General features: G+C 35.1%; 1 protein-coding gene across 43 annotated transcripts in view; it reads left to right on the forward strand.

The window, feature by feature from the left end:
- Positions 1-8631, forward strand: part of ADGRL2 (adhesion G protein-coupled receptor L2) — a 597884-nt gene extending 589253 nt beyond the window's left edge. For 14 of the 43 annotated variants that reach the window (XM_074335000.1, XM_074335012.1, XM_074335011.1 and 11 more), the window contains 5 exons: positions 584-712; positions 1269-1365; positions 3118-3246; positions 4084-4101; positions 6604-8631. In XM_074335000.1, the coding sequence (XP_074191101.1) occupies positions 584-712; positions 1269-1365; positions 3118-3246; positions 4084-4101; positions 6604-7358 (1128 nt within the window). In that variant the 3' untranslated portion in view covers positions 7359-8631. Of the gene's footprint in view, positions 1-583; positions 713-1268; positions 1366-3117; positions 3247-3469; positions 3552-4083; positions 4136-5845; positions 5899-6603 lie in introns of those variants that run through there. The other 29 variants (XM_074335016.1, XM_074335019.1, XM_074335017.1 and 26 more) reach the window with 11 other exon arrangements.
- Positions 8632-15760: the final 7129 nt, after the last annotated feature.

Genomic DNA, 15760 nt, shown 5'->3' on the forward strand with positions numbered 1-15760 from the left:
TGAAGAAAACATTCTGTCCTAGTTAATGGCGTATTATCAAAGTATTTTTTTTCTTTATTCTTGTGCCAAAGTAGTCTTGTCATTTTTATAAAGAGGTTACCTGCCAAACTATGCAATCCAGTAAAAAAAGTTTATGTGTCAACCTACCTAAGAGGACATGAAGCGTATAAAACCTAAATGACTGAATTACGATTGGTTAAATGTAATTAAGCAAGGGAAATACTAAATTTTTTGTCCTATTTTCTTAGCACGAAATATAAATTTGGGCCAAGTATATAGATAAAACAAGGCTTTTAAAAGATTACTATTGTATTAATTAATAACATTTGCCTAATAACAAGGTATAAAGCATTACCACATATCAGATTTTAAAGATTTTCCTAGCCAGTCTAGTGGACAGAGATAATTTTTCTGATTACTATTTCATCATTTTCTTGATTTTGTAAGTTCAGTTTATTTTCTTCATGGACAAATGGTAGTGGAACTTACTCTTCCTGATTGTCTCCACTGCTCATTCAATTAGAGAGACAGAGAAGCAAATACGTTTATATAAATCTCTCTGTTTCCTGGTTATTCAATGCAGGTACGAAAAGAATACGGCAAGTGCTTCAGACACTCTTACTGCTGCGGCGGCCTCCCTACTGAGAGCCCCCACAGTTCCGTGAAGGCATCAACCACCAGAACCAGTGCTCGGTATTCCTCTGGCACACAGGTAACAAAGAATGTGACAGCATCTTTAATTAACCTTCTTTATGGAAAGCCTACTGAGACAGGTTCTGTTCAGATGCACTAATTGTCTCCTCATTATAATGATCTAGGTAGCAAATACTGGCTTTTTTAGTGTTTTGGTTTTTAATTTCTTCCTAAGTGTTGCTTCAAGGTGTTTCTTTAGGTGTGAACATCCTTTTTTGAGAGGTAAACTTCTTTAAGTATACTTCGTAATCATTGGCTACCTTAAGCTCATACAGCACAGTGCTCGTTGTGGGCACTCAGTAAACATTTGTTGAATAATCAATCATTCTCCACGTTAAAAAATAAAGGCAATAAAAGAAAAATTTTTAAGAGTAGAAAATTAAATACCCCTTCGTAGAGTAGCAGCAGAACATTATAGCCTTCCTTAGTTTTAGACCAGAATCAACACACTTTTTCTATTGAAAGGCTAACAGATAAATCCTACACAGATTGTTAGGGTAAATCTTTGTGTGTCTTTAATAAGGTAAGCTTGGGGAAACTAACATAACATATGTCTTGCTATTTTATGTTGATAGAGTCGTATAAGAAGGATGTGGAATGACACTGTGAGAAAACAATCTGAATCTTCTTTTATCTCAGGTGACATCAATAGCACTTCAACACTTAATCAAGGTCAGTTTCTAGGAAAATTTGAGTTTACAATATAAATTTTGTACCTTTTGCCAATTTACAATAACTTTAGAGAAAATGGGGACCTTTTCTCTCAAATGGGTTTATATCACAAGCTCCTAAAGCTGTTGAGTCAACTTTTATCCTTTATTAAAGTACATATAAATTATTTTTATTCAGTAATGTAATGCAAAAACTATAATTTTGAACTCCACATTAACAGAGTAAGGCTAGAAAAAGTAATTACTGAAAATATAACTTTGCCACAGATTAAAATATTTTCCTAGTTAAGTACAAATTTATCCTTCAAACCGAGACATTTATGCACATTTTCTTCTTAAAACATTAATACAATTAGATTTACTACTATTCACATTAAATAGTGCCAATTTTGTAGTGAAAGTTCTTATTTGCAAAATTTTTAAATTTTACATTTCTTTCAAAAAGTAAAAAGTGTGATAATATTTATAGTAAATCTTTATAAACAATTAAAATACATGAGAATTTACAAAGTAATTTTTTCTCTTTGAATTAGTGTTTTTCATGGGTCTACTGTGACCGCATAAAATTTATCATATAAGCAGTATAATTCTTATTTAAAATAAGCTGGCAAATAAAATATTTCAGCAAGATTATGACCCAAGTGCATGTCCACACACATGTTCCTGAATGCAAGCTTAGCCAATTTCAGTTTGGTATGAAAAAATCATGTTATTGTATATATCCTTGGAAAAGTAATTTATCAGGTAATTTCCATTTTGCTGTACTGGTTGGTAATATAACGTATTATATTGTATCACAATGAAATATTGAGGACATTTTTCATTGTTAATATTATTCTGATGAGAGTTTGGTTTAAAATGAAAAGAGGAGTATGTATGGAATCAAAACCAAGTTGAATTTTAAAATATTTTTAGCCAGATTACATTAGCTATGCAAAATATATCTTTGATAAGTATTGAAAGGTTTGTAATTTGTCAGTTAGGATGAATGAAATGTATGTTTATTCCATTGCTCTGATGTTTTACCTAGTTTTGTTAAGATGACTATCAAAAAGAAAATGAATTATTCAGTGATTCATTTTTGAAACCTGGCAAATTAGATTACAAATGAAAATTCTTGTTATATAAAATTTGTGAATGGTCTAATAATTCATTATACACAGTCTCTTCCCCCCCCCCCACCCCCTCAGCATGTGTGCTCTTGCATTTACTAAGAGAAGCTTTGTGCAATGTGTCATACTTTTTATCTGTTTGAAGTTGTTTTTCCTCCTGCTTGTATCAAAGTTGGTATTAACACAGATGTTTTCATGAGGGATAATCCCACACCTGTAAATTCTGAAAGTTTGAGATTCCCTCTTCTGGGCCTCAGTGGTTAGGTTTTTAATATTAAGCAGTAACATCTTGAAACATAATGTTGATCTCTGTGCATTTAATTGCCATTTTTGTTTAACAGTGATTTTGTATAAATTAGTAAATGTCATCCTCAGCAGGTGTTTACTTGGGGGACTTAGAAAGCACCTGTGAATTACTGAAATTTAACTTCCCTCTCCCCTTTCTCCTTCAAATTAGTAGTTCAAATACAGTCAGAAAATTTCAGCAGATTTTCTGTTGCCAACTTGTCTACTACCCTTGATGAATACAAAAAGTACTTTACTGCAACTGTAACACTAAAATAAGAAAACTGATGTATTTTTTCTTTTCTTTCTTTCTTTTTCTTTTTTTCTTTCTTTTTCTTTTTTTTTTTTGGCTTTAGGAATGACTGGCAATTACCTACTAACAAACCCTCTTCTTCGACCCCACGGCACTAACAACCCCTATAACACATTGCTCGCTGAAACAGTTGTATGTAATGCCCCTTCTGCTCCTGTATTTAACTCACCAGGTGTGCTTTTACTTAAGAATAAAACTACCTTTCTTTATTGCTAAACAGAGCTCTGATCTTTGCTCTTTTTCTAGAATACTCTAGTTGCTATATATTTATTATCACATCTTTAATTTCTCAATAAAAAAATGGTATTGACCATGCCAGGCTTCTAAAACTGCACTATATTATAGTATTCAGTCATGATAGTATTTACCAGTAATTATCCATGTTTTTGACACAGGTGGCATAAATCTTAATATATTATTACAGGACTGACATCACATGGTCCGAGAGCCCATCTTCAAGATTTATATCATTTAGAGGTATCCTATCTATGTAATATACTGTTCAATTGACTCTAAAGCTTGCCGACAGAATTTGCTTTTGGAATGAATTAGCTAATAAAGATAATTTGGATGCCTAGGTATAGAAAACTACATCCAGTATTATCAATATAACTAAACTATAGTATAGTGCAGCTTTACGATAGTTTTTTATTTCTCTTTAAAAAAAAAAACTTTGAAAATGAAGTTAATATTAGTCAGTTTATAACTATAGTTTCTTTTTTTTTTAGTTGGGGGAGGGGGAGAGATTATCACTAACCCATTCTGTATTACTATGTTTTCTAATAGCTTATTTTTTTAAAAGCATATAAATTTAAAATCAGAATTTTCAAGATTTTGGTAAAATTTATTGCATAATTACTGCTAGCATATAATCTTTATTTGTGACTGATATTTGCCACTAAATTTACAACAGAACTTTGTTTCTATTTTTTTTCCTTAAAATTATTTTTAACGTAACTGCAGCTTTTCATTCTCTTGTTTTTCTTACTTTCCTTATGCTTTCCTCTAGCAACCTACAGAGAGACAAGTATGGGAGTAAAACTTAACTTTGCCTATCAAATGTAAATTTTTTCAGCATGATTTTTAACCGGCACAATTAAAAACATAACTAGCAGTCATGAAGTACACTCAGCGGGCAAGTGGTTCACAATTTGCAACTAAAATGTTACCAAATTCAAGCAGTACCTCTGCCTGTACTGCGTTTTGTCAATAATAGAGGTCTGTAGCAAATGCTGTCCATACTTAAGTACACACAATGCTGAAATAATTTGCTTTTTAAAGCCTGAGGTTCTGTCATCCAGAATGCTTACTAATTGACTTATCATTTCTGAATTCCCACAGTAATCTTGCTACAGGCTTGTGGAAAGTCTTCAACTGAATTACGTGAACTTGGGCAGAAAAAGTTGCCTCTTCAAAACCAGTCAAAGATGTGCTTAAATCTGCAGTATATCATAGAAAACACCTTTTGGATTACCCAGTATATATTTTTACATTTATTCAGAAACAATAAAAAAATTGACAAAATCGAGCCTCTACAGAGGAAACAAATGTTAGCAAGTGATCCTATAACGTAAAGCACCAAATGTTTTCTAGTGGTGGACCTTATAAATAAAGATTGTGGTACACATGAATTTTTAAAAACTAGCGAATTATATCAACCAAGCTAAAGAAAGCCTTACAAATAACTGTCATAACTTCATTTTGTTATATGTGGAGCATGATACAAATTTAATTGTCAGTTTTTCAAATGTAGAAGTTGAATCAGAGTTTTTAAAATACCACCAGTCACCAACAAATATAATCCGCCCCCCCCATTTTCTCATTTTCTGCTAATGATCATTTATCAAACAATTACCAGATATTTATTGGTCATGGAATTAGTTTTCTAGGATAATCTGCAGCTTTAAGAGTGGAGTGAGCACTGAAAAGGGAAATTTCCTATTTTTTCCAAGAAATAAATTTTTTTTCCTAAACTCCTCCAAGCCTTGCATACAATGCAGCAGCCTCACAGTGGTCAGTTTCATTTCAGTAACATCATTTCATTCTGTTTTTTTCCAGACCTATCTGTAGACAAGTGATTTTTTTTTTCTTTAGGATTTTGAGAATGAATAACCTAACTTTCCATGATGCAGACCATTTAATTTTCTCTATTTTTTTTTTCATTTGCCTGAAAAGCACTGTGATGTCTTAGTTTACATGTTTATGTGTCTGTAGAAAATACAACTCTGATTCAAAGCGAGCATGTCACCATATTTTTTTTCCTCCTAAACCTCTTTTCATATCTTCAGCAGACGTACCCAGTCTTTCATTCCTTTAGAGATACAAATATATTAGCCAAGGCTGACACCCTTTTCCCATTCCATAGTTAATATTTATTCTTGGTTTAATTTCTGTGACCCATACTTAAGAAATCTTTAACATTTCTGCGTTTAACCTCCATGCCCATGGTGTCTGTGGGCCAGTCTCGTGCAGTAGACTGCTGGTTCATTCGGTGCTGTCACTGTGACTGATGCAAACTGCAGGGCTGCAGGCAAACACTCTGACCATTAGGAGCCTGGGGCCATTGCCTTTAGAGAGAGTATTAGTACCAAACAAACAAACAAACAAACAAAAAACAGTAATAATCAAAATAATAAGAAATACTAAATGAAAAAGTAAAAGGCTGTTATTGCTTGCATCTAATTTGTTGAACCCTTGCTCTAAGTTGCTGAGAAGCTTAGAAATTCTTCATCATGTTACAATAAATCATTTTACTTTCTTTTATATATCAGCTACTCTTAGGCCAGATAGCCTGAGCAGACAGACATGATGTGAGTTGTCCAAAGTGAGTCATTCCACCTGCTGTCTATCGTGTTGTTGGATGGTGCTTGTGGGCCCCGGTCCAGTCAGTGTGAGAGGTGGCTGTCTTTGTTTAACCTGAATTCTTTGTCTCTGTCCATATTTTTTTCCATTCTTTTTTTTTTTTTTTTAACTTCATCTCCAGAAAAAGGAAATGTTAGTATGTTGTTTAAAAAGTTGCTTGCCAGTTATGTGGGTTTATGTTGTACATTTGCCTTCGGTTGTTGTATGTGACTTATTCCTTTTTATTTTAGTGTTGTTTAGGACAAATTCTGTTAATTTTATTTTTATAAACCATAGTCTCGTACTTTAAAATGTAAATGTCAATAATGAATTGCTTTGCATTAACTATGCAAGGGCATGGAGTGAAGTCTTTTTTTTGTAAGAGTGTCAGAGATTTGACCCCAAATAAATGAACCCCCCACCCCCCCACCCCGAAATTGATAAAGTACCATTCTGTATGCCATCTTCCCTGCCTGGAATACAGTATTATTCTTTCACTCTTTTTCCTATTATCTGAGGGGTTGCACTGTTTACGGTTGGGAATGCGGGAAAGCCTGGCACTTTTCCAGTGTGAGCTTTCAAATAAAACTTTGTCCTGAACGACATTAAAAAGTTTTGTACAAAAGACATAAAGATGCTTTAGGAAGGAACAGAGGCAATGACGGAAACTGCCCCTTTTCTGTTTCAGGACATTCACTGAACAATGCCAGGGATACAAGTGCCATGGATACTCTACCGCTAAATGGTAACTTCAACAACAGCTACTCCCTGCGCAAAGGGGACTATAATGACAGCGTGCAGGTGGTGGACTGTGGACTAAGTCTGAATGACACTGCTTTTGAGAAAATGATCATTTCAGAATTAGTGCACAACAACCTCCGGGGCAGCAGCAAGACGCACACCCTAGAGCTCACACTACCCGTCAAACCTGTGATTGGAGGTAGCAGCAGCGAGGACGACGCGATCGTGGCGGACGCTTCCTCCTTAATGCACGGTGACAACCCAGGGCTGGAGCTCCACCACAAGGAACTGGAGGCGCCGCTCATTCCTCAGCGGACTCACTCCCTTCTGTACCAGCCCCAGAAGAAGGGGAAGCCCGAGGGGACTGACAGCTATGTCTCCCAGCTGACAGCTGAGGCTGAGGACCACCTCCAGTCCCCCAACAGAGACTCTCTTTACACAAGCATGCCCAACCTGAGAGACTCTCCGTATCAGGAGAGCAGCCCCGACATGGAAGAAGACCTGTCTCCCTCCAGGAGGAGTGAGAACGAGGACATTTACTATAAGAGCATGCCAAATCTGGGAGCTGGCCATCAGCTTCAGATGTGCTACCAGATCAGCAGGGGCAATAGTGATGGTTACATAATCCCCATTAACAAAGAAGGGTGTATTCCGGAAGGAGACGTTAGAGAAGGACAAATGCAGCTGGTGACAAGTCTTTAATAGTGCAGCTAAGGAATTGCAGGGGCCCCATGCAAGTATTGATAAGTAAAGACTCCAGTGGCCCGATGCAGCCCCCTCAAACTCTGCTTGAAGAGACGGCTCTGTTGTCCTGTGGTTCCTCCAGTGTAAACAAGATGACTGAACCTTGCAGTTCTGTGAATTTTTATAAAACATACAGAAACTTTGTATATACACAGAGTATACTAAAATGAATTATTTGTTACAAAGAAAAGAGATGCCAACCAGATATTTTAAGATTCTGCTGCTGTTTAGAGAAATTGTGAAAAAAGCAAAACAAAACTTTCCAGCCATTTTACTGCAGCAGTTTGCGAACTAAATTTGTAAATATGGCTGCACCATTTTTGTAGGCCTGCATTGTATTATATACAAGACGTAGGCTTTAAAATCCTGTGGGACAAATTTACTGTACCTTACTGTTCCTGACAAGACTTGGAAAAGCAGGAGAGATATTCTGCATCAGTTTGCAGTTCACTGCAAATCTTTTACATTAAGGCAAAGATTGAAAACATGTTTAACCACTAGCAATCAAGCCACAGGCCTTATTTCATATGTTTCCTCAACTGTACAATGAACTATTCTCATGAAAAATGGCTAAAGAAATTATATTTTGTTCTATTGCTAGGGTAAAATAAACACATTTGTGTCCAACTGAAATATAATTGTCATTAAAATAATTTTAAAGAGTTTGAAGAAAATATTGTGAAAAGCTCTTGGTTGCACATATGTTATGAAATGTTTTTTCTTACACTTTGTCATGGTAAGTTCTACCCATTTTCACTTATTTTCCACTGTATACAGTGTTCTGCTTTGACAAGTTAGTTTTATTCTTACATTTAAATTTCTTATTGCCAAAAGAGTGTGTTTTATGGGGAGAAAACTCTTTGAAGCCAGTTATGCCATGCCTTGCACAAATGTGGTGAAATCTAGAAAAGATTATGTGTCACCCCTCTGTTTATTCTTGAACAGATGGCAAAGAGGGCACTGGGCACTTATCACAAACTTTCTAGTGAACAAAAGGTGCCTATTTTTTAAACAATAAAACATACATATTACTCTTCCATATTCCTTCTGCCTATATTTAGTAATTAATTTATTTTATGATAAAGTTCTAATGAAATGTAAATTGTTTCAGCAAAATTCTGCTTTTCTTTTCATCCCTTTGTGTAAACCTGTTAATAATGAGCCCATCACTAATATCCAGTGTAAAGTTTAACACGGTTTGACAGTAAATAAATGTGAATTTTTTCAAGTAGTTAACGTGCACTTTTATGTATGATACATAATTGGCTTTAACACACTGGTCCTTTCCCACTCTCCCCCTGCTCTCCTCACACACTTTGGGTATATTTAGTTCCTTTCATAATATAATCCATGGATATGTGAAAGAATACAGTAAAGTTCTCTGATGGTTCTATATGTTGTAAAGAATATAATAAGTTTATATTCTACGTACCCATTACTTGGGCTCAAAATCTGGCAGATCAATTTCAACAGGGAGATAATACTGAAAGTATTTTGTTTGTTGGATTGCACCAGTACTTAAAAAGTAAAAATGAAGAAAGCAGGGTTGGAAATTCTACAGTCAAATTGAACATCATAAAAAAAAAAAAAAAAAAATGATTTTTCAGCAGTAGTGAGAAGAAATTCCTAAAACATACTTTCACGGTTTGAGGATTATAAGTATCCCTATAGGCAGCTGCGAATGACAATATTTGTTATCATGGAAAGGTTCAAAAATCATATAATTGAATCTCAACAAATAGAATTTTCCTGTCTACATCGTAAGCGTTTATACCAAATTCTTGTAAAGCTTAGTGGTTCTCTCAAGTGCTTCCACCAAGTTAGAAATCACTTTATTTTGTGTGGACCCATTTAGTCATGCCTATTGAATTTAAAAAGAGTAATGAGAAAAAATTTTCAACTATATATTTATGTATCTAAATGTGGATATAGTAAGGTAGATACTGTAATAAAATATCAATATTTAATAGTAGGATAACAATGGAGGAGTGTAGTGTATTCACATGTAGTTAATACCTAACAAGTTGGAGATTGACTATAAGAAATTATATTAACATTCAAACAGATTTTATATTCTGAGAAGGGTATTCAGATTCCTTTTGTAAATCCTTTAGGGATTTATAAAATTGTATTTACTAGAAGGGGCATTATATAATCAAGCACTTATTTTTTATTTTGTTATACTTTTTCCTATGAAGACCTGAAACTACACTGTTGTGTGATACACACATCCCAGTATCCAAGCTAAGTAGGGTCAGTAATGAATTACAAAAAAAAAAAAAAAAGGGCAGCATTCAATTAATGCTATTTCTCTTGAGGTAGTTCTTAAAACTGGTATGATGTGAACAAGTACATAGTATCTAAATGGTTAATGTTCTCTTTAGAAAGTAATTTGTTATGAGTCTTTATGTTAAAGAATACAATTTGGAAGCTCTCATTCATCTTTACCACCAAAAGAAGAATCGTCTTTAAAACTAACTTCTTTTAAAAAATTTATACATATTGACTTAAATTCCATCCAGGCTTCCTCCTAGTACGGGTTAATTTCTTAGGTTTGAAATTAATAATCTACTTGACTGATGCATTACTCTACTTATTAGCCCAGTAGTTTCTTTGGGTCTGCCCAGACTTCACCTGGATACACAATTTCCACCACCTTAATTGTTTCTTTTTTGTGAAGGTCACAACTGTGAACTTTTATAAAATCACATTATTGTACTTCTTCCCAGGGACAGTTACTCTACTGGTCTATTAATGATAAGTAATTCTTGCCTCCATTTGATTTAAATGTAATTTGATACAGGTTAGTCCAGATTGACCTCTTTCAGTTTATGTTAAAATATAGACTTGTGTTTGTTCTATTTACAAAAGGAAATTATTGTTTACACATCTGTATAGTATTCATCTTACAGGCTTTTAAACTCATTGATGTAGAAGAGAATCCATACAAGTGTATAAGTGACTTAATTATGTTGTCAACTCCAACTCATTTACATTTATTTGAGGGTACTTACATACAATATTTTAACCAGTATAGCAACTGGTTTTTTAAAAAAGGGACAATTATTTGACAGAAAATCACCATCACTATCCTCTCCCCAAAATGAAAAAAAAAGTATCATGCACAAAGTCATTGCCAAATCTCAAAAGAAATTCATGTGCACTTGTTATAGAGGTGTTTTCAGGATGCCTGTTTATGTATTTAAGTGAAAAAGGAGAAAATGTACTTTTCCATCAATTCAACTTTAAACCTCAGGCTTCAAACTGACCTTTATGATGCTCTCATGGAATAGTGTTTTGTAAAAAATTTTAACTCAGTAAAATTTTTATTGCGGTTATAACCTTCTAAGAAAAACTTGAAAGAATGCATACAAGTTGAACTTTTGTAATAAAAACAGCTCTTCATATTTTATTGACATTGAAATTTTCTTTAAAAACGGTAATTCCTGCAGTGTTTTACAAATAAAACTACCTGTGTTCCAGATACTTCTCTTTCCATGAAATTGTTGCATTAAATCTCAAACATTAGTATGAAAAGTTACTGGTATGTTCAATATAGATGAGGATTGCTTCACGGGGTAATAAAATTAGTATGCTTTTTTGGTGCAAAGGCTGTATCACATAATTTCCTGCTAGTGAGCATCACGTTGATTTTGAGTAGTCTGTAAATAGCATGAAGTGGCAGACTGGAAGCAGTGCTAAGAATGTGTGAATGAATGGTACTGGGTTTGGAGATGAACTAATGACAGTCTCAATGATCATTTGAATGGTATGGGATGAGAATTTTCTGTTATATCACTTAGAGTCTCCAAGTGATCCCAGAAGCATTATGGCAGCTAAATGCACCAAGCGAAAAAAAAAAAGTGAGTGTTTAGGATATCATATTTTTCACCAACATGCACTTTGTGCATATTACTGATGCTTTTATCTAAAACGTATGGGACTGATGGAAACACCTGGACATAATCCAAGTTCAATTCAAGGCACTGGTCACCAGGCTTTCGAGGCCAAGGTAACATCTCTGTCAGAGGGTATAAATAATAAGTTGTGCATGCACCATGAATTAGGCTAATTAAATATACTATAAGTGTTTTTCAAATATTGGCAATAGACCACCCCTCATCTCTTAAGGCATCTGTAGAGTCTTCTTCCTTTTCCTGATGTTATTACTGAGTGTGTAGTTTCTCAGAAGTCTACAGGGGACAGTTTGATTTTTAAAGCCTATTTTAACTGGTAAAATTTTCCTGAATTAATGATTGTGAAATGCTGTTAGATATACTGGCTTTTAACGATATAGATGACTGAAATAAGAAACAACAAAACAGGTAACCCAATACAATTGAGCTCACCAAAACCTTTACCTTCTGTGAAAAGAAAAATACTGTCCCATGAATCTTTTACACATTTCTCTATTATATGCTTATGAAGCTGTAAGACCCAAATCTCTTAGAAAAGTTTAAAAGGCATAGTTAATCTTAAGCAAACCAATGTTGTGTGAGCATAAGAGACTAGAGATGAATGATCAATTTTTGAATAGTTTTCTGAAATTTTACGTCATGTCAGAACTAAGCTTTTTAAAAAGCATTTTGGCACAGCAACATGGCTTTCTTGTTTGATTTTATGAGGCAAAAAATGACTGGTATTTTGATACTGAGAAAGGCTGACAGCTGCTATACAGAACACCCAGGAGCAATGAGGGATAGGTGTCAGGTATTGATTGGATGAAAGATTCATTAAATGTTTTCCTCCTGAAATACCTATCGTAATAAATAGATGAGTTTTTAAACCAAAACAGCACTAGCACACAGTAAATTCTTTTAACACTGCAATAAAGGAGCCACAAAACAAGAATTGCTGTCTAACTTATTAAAGATATCTCAGACTAAATGGTTTTGTCCCATTTACTAATTTTACATATTGCAACTAGAACAAGCGCTAGCACCTACCATTTGAAAGGTGCTTCATGTATGCCAGCCTCTGTACCAAATGTTATGTTCTTTATTGCACTTAATCCTCTCAACAATCCTCTGGGAAGGGTACTCATTGTACACTTTTTCAAAAGAAGAAAAAAAATTTGCTCAAGGTCTCAACAGTTGATGAGGGGCCAAGCCTACACTAGCATGGTTTGTTTTGCTCCAGAGTGGAAGCATTTAACCAACATCTGTCACCTCTGGTTTTACTTGGAGTTCCAAGAATATTCCTTACACTTCGTGAACTCTTCTCTGCTGGTCGTCAGAGAGGCTTGGTTTGTTTTGAGTCTATAGAGCGGTAAAGGAAAATGAAATAAAGAAATCAGTTACTAAATAGTGTGTTTCAGAAGAAGATAGCCCTGTTTACCTCAAATCTTAGTAGAAGTGGGCCCATTAGCTGGGTGAGAGTGGAATGTAAAGTTTATTGGTTACTAATTTGCCCCCTTTGGAAAAATATAAACAAATGGGGGTGGTAGAAGAGGGAAACAAAAATCAAAAGATTTTCTTATATGTCATCTTTTTATTTCATGGATTTTAGTCTTTTTTTTTTATTATTAGAGTATATTTTAGTCTGTAGCTTTGCTTTTTCATCTCATTGTCTTCTGGATTCTCATATAATTTGTATGGTTTTTTTTTTTAATACTAACCTTTAATCTTTTTTGGAACACAAGTTTGCTTACATTTAAATTTCTCCTAATTCCAATTTTTAAATTTCCTTCCAATTTTCTTTTGCCCTTCACATCCTTTTTAGAAAAGATTTTTATTAAAAAATATAGCTAAGTACAACATTATATCAGTTTCAGGTGTACACCATTGTTGTTCAACATTTATATACCTAAAGAAGTGATCATCATGATAAGTCCAGCTACCATATGACACTGTGCTATGCTGTACATTACATCCCCATGACTTACTTGTTACATACCTGGAAGATTGAACCTCTTACTCCCTTTCAACTATTTCCTCCCTTTTAAAAATTTTCAATTACAGTTAACAGTCAATATTATTCGATATTTGATATTATTTCAGGTGTACAGCATAGTTTTATATTTAAATAATTTAAGATCCCCCTGACTAGTCTAGCACCCACCTGGCCCTATACATAGCTATTACGATATTATTGACTATACTTCCTAGGCTTTACATCCCCATGACTATTTTGTGACTACTAGTTTGTACTTCCTAATCCCTTCATCTTTTTCATCATGTCCCCCAAATCCTCTTCCATCTATCACCCCAATAAATCTAGTACCCATCTGACACCATACATGTTACAACAATGCCATTGACTATATTCCTTATGCTATACCCTACATCCCCTGACTATTGTGTAGCAACCGAGTTGTACTTCTTAATTCCTTCTTGTCCTCTTCCACTGACCTCCTCATCCCCACTCCCATCTGGCAGCCATCAAAATATTCTATATATCTACGAGTGTGTTTCTGCTTTATTTATTTTGTTCTTTAGATTCCACATATAAGTAAAATCACATTGCATCTGTCTTTCTCTGTCTGACACTACTCAGCACAATATACCCCAGGTCCATCCATGCCGCCACAGATGGCAAGAGCACATTCTCATGCCTGGCTGAGCAATATTCCATTGTATACATGCACCACCTCCTCTTTATCCATTCATCCATCGCTGGACATCCAGGCTGCCTCCACATCTTGGCCATTGTAAACAATGCTGCAATGAACATACGGATGGGGAGCTCGTCCCCTTGAAGTAGCATCTTGGGTTTCTTTGGATAAATACCCAGAAGTGGGATTACTGGGTCCTTCCTTGTCTTTTGTTATAGCCTTTGTTTTAAAGTCTATTTTGTCTTGTGTAACTATTGCTACCCCAACTTTTTCTTTTTTTCATGAAATAACTTTTTCATCCCTTTCAGTCTGTGTGTGTCTTTCAATCTGAAACGAGTGTCTTATATGCAGTATATATAAAGGTTTTGTTTTCTTATACATTCACCCACCCTATATTTTTGATTGGAGCATTTAATCCATTTACATCGAAGGTAATTGTTGATAGATATGAAGTTACTGCCATTTTATTATTCATATATATATATATATGTTTTCATCTTGAAGTCCCTCTCACATTCCTTGTAACACTGGATTGGTGGTGATGAACTCCTTTAGCTTTTTGTTGTCTGGGAAGCTCTTTATCTGCCCTTCAATTTTAAATGATAGTCTTTTTTGGTAGAGTAATCTTGGTTGTAGAACCTTCTTTTCATCACTTTGAATATTTTGTGCCAGTCCCTTCTGGCCTGCAAAATGAGATGATAAACTTATGGGAGCTCCCTTCTAAGTTACTAGCTGCCTTTCTCTTGCTGCTTTTAGTATTTTCTCTTTGTCTTCAACCTTTGCAATTCTAATTATAATGTGTCTTGGTGTGGGCCTGTTTGGGTTTATCTAGTTAGGGACTCTCTATGCTTCCTGGACGTGTACACCTATTTCTTCACCAGGTTAGGAAAGTTTTCAGTAATTATTTCCTCAAACACGATGTTTCCCCCGAAAATAAGCCCCAGTTAAGATCGTCAGCCAGACAGACGCATTTAGTTCATTATGACGATGTTCCAGGAGAAGATGATATTGAGACAGGTTAGTTGGTATGATTGTTAGGTAGATAGGTAGGACTCTGGTAAGATAAAAAGAGACAGCCATAGCCTAAAACTTCCGGTTTTGAAATCACTCTTTCGCTCCAGGACATAATGTAACAAGGCCTTGAGGTGAATCATAAAATTCATTTTGGCCTGACAAATGGAGCAGATCTGATAGATAAGAGTGGGTTGCTTTGCTAATTCCTTTAGGATGGGCAAGCAGAACAAACCTGGTAGACGAATTTCATTAGAAGGCGCCAGTTCCCTTCTTCAAACAGTTCCCTTCTCCAAAACCGCTCCCCTTCCCCAAACAGACAAAGGGAAGGCATAAAGGTAGGACCTTTTGCCTCAGTCACGGGCACCCCCCATTCAGGACCCCCTCCTGCTCGGGAGCTGCAACCTCTTCTCCTGCCTCTACTAAACTATCCTGTTTTTAAAATTTTTTGCCTCTCCCTGGTCCGTGTTTCCATTCTTCAACGTCACGAGACACGATCCCAGCCCACACCCAGAAACTGTCGACAGATCCAACATCACCTACATCATTATGACTGTATTTGAATAAATGTAGATTGTTGTACATGAAAAAAATAAGACATCCCCTGAAAATACGCCTGGATGCGTCTTTTGGAGCAAAATTTAATATAAGTCCTAGTCTTATTTTCAGGAAATTATAGTATAAGACCTGGTCTTATTTTCGGGGAGACACTGTAAATTCTCAATCCCTTGCTTTCTCTCTTCTCCTTCTGGTACCCCTATGATACAAATGTTGTTATTCTTGATGTTCTCCCAGA

Source organism: Rhinolophus sinicus, linkage group LG06 (assembly GCF_036562045.2).
Source record: "Rhinolophus sinicus isolate RSC01 linkage group LG06, ASM3656204v1, whole genome shotgun sequence".
NCBI classification, from domain to species: domain Eukaryota; kingdom Metazoa; phylum Chordata; class Mammalia; order Chiroptera; family Rhinolophidae; genus Rhinolophus; species Rhinolophus sinicus.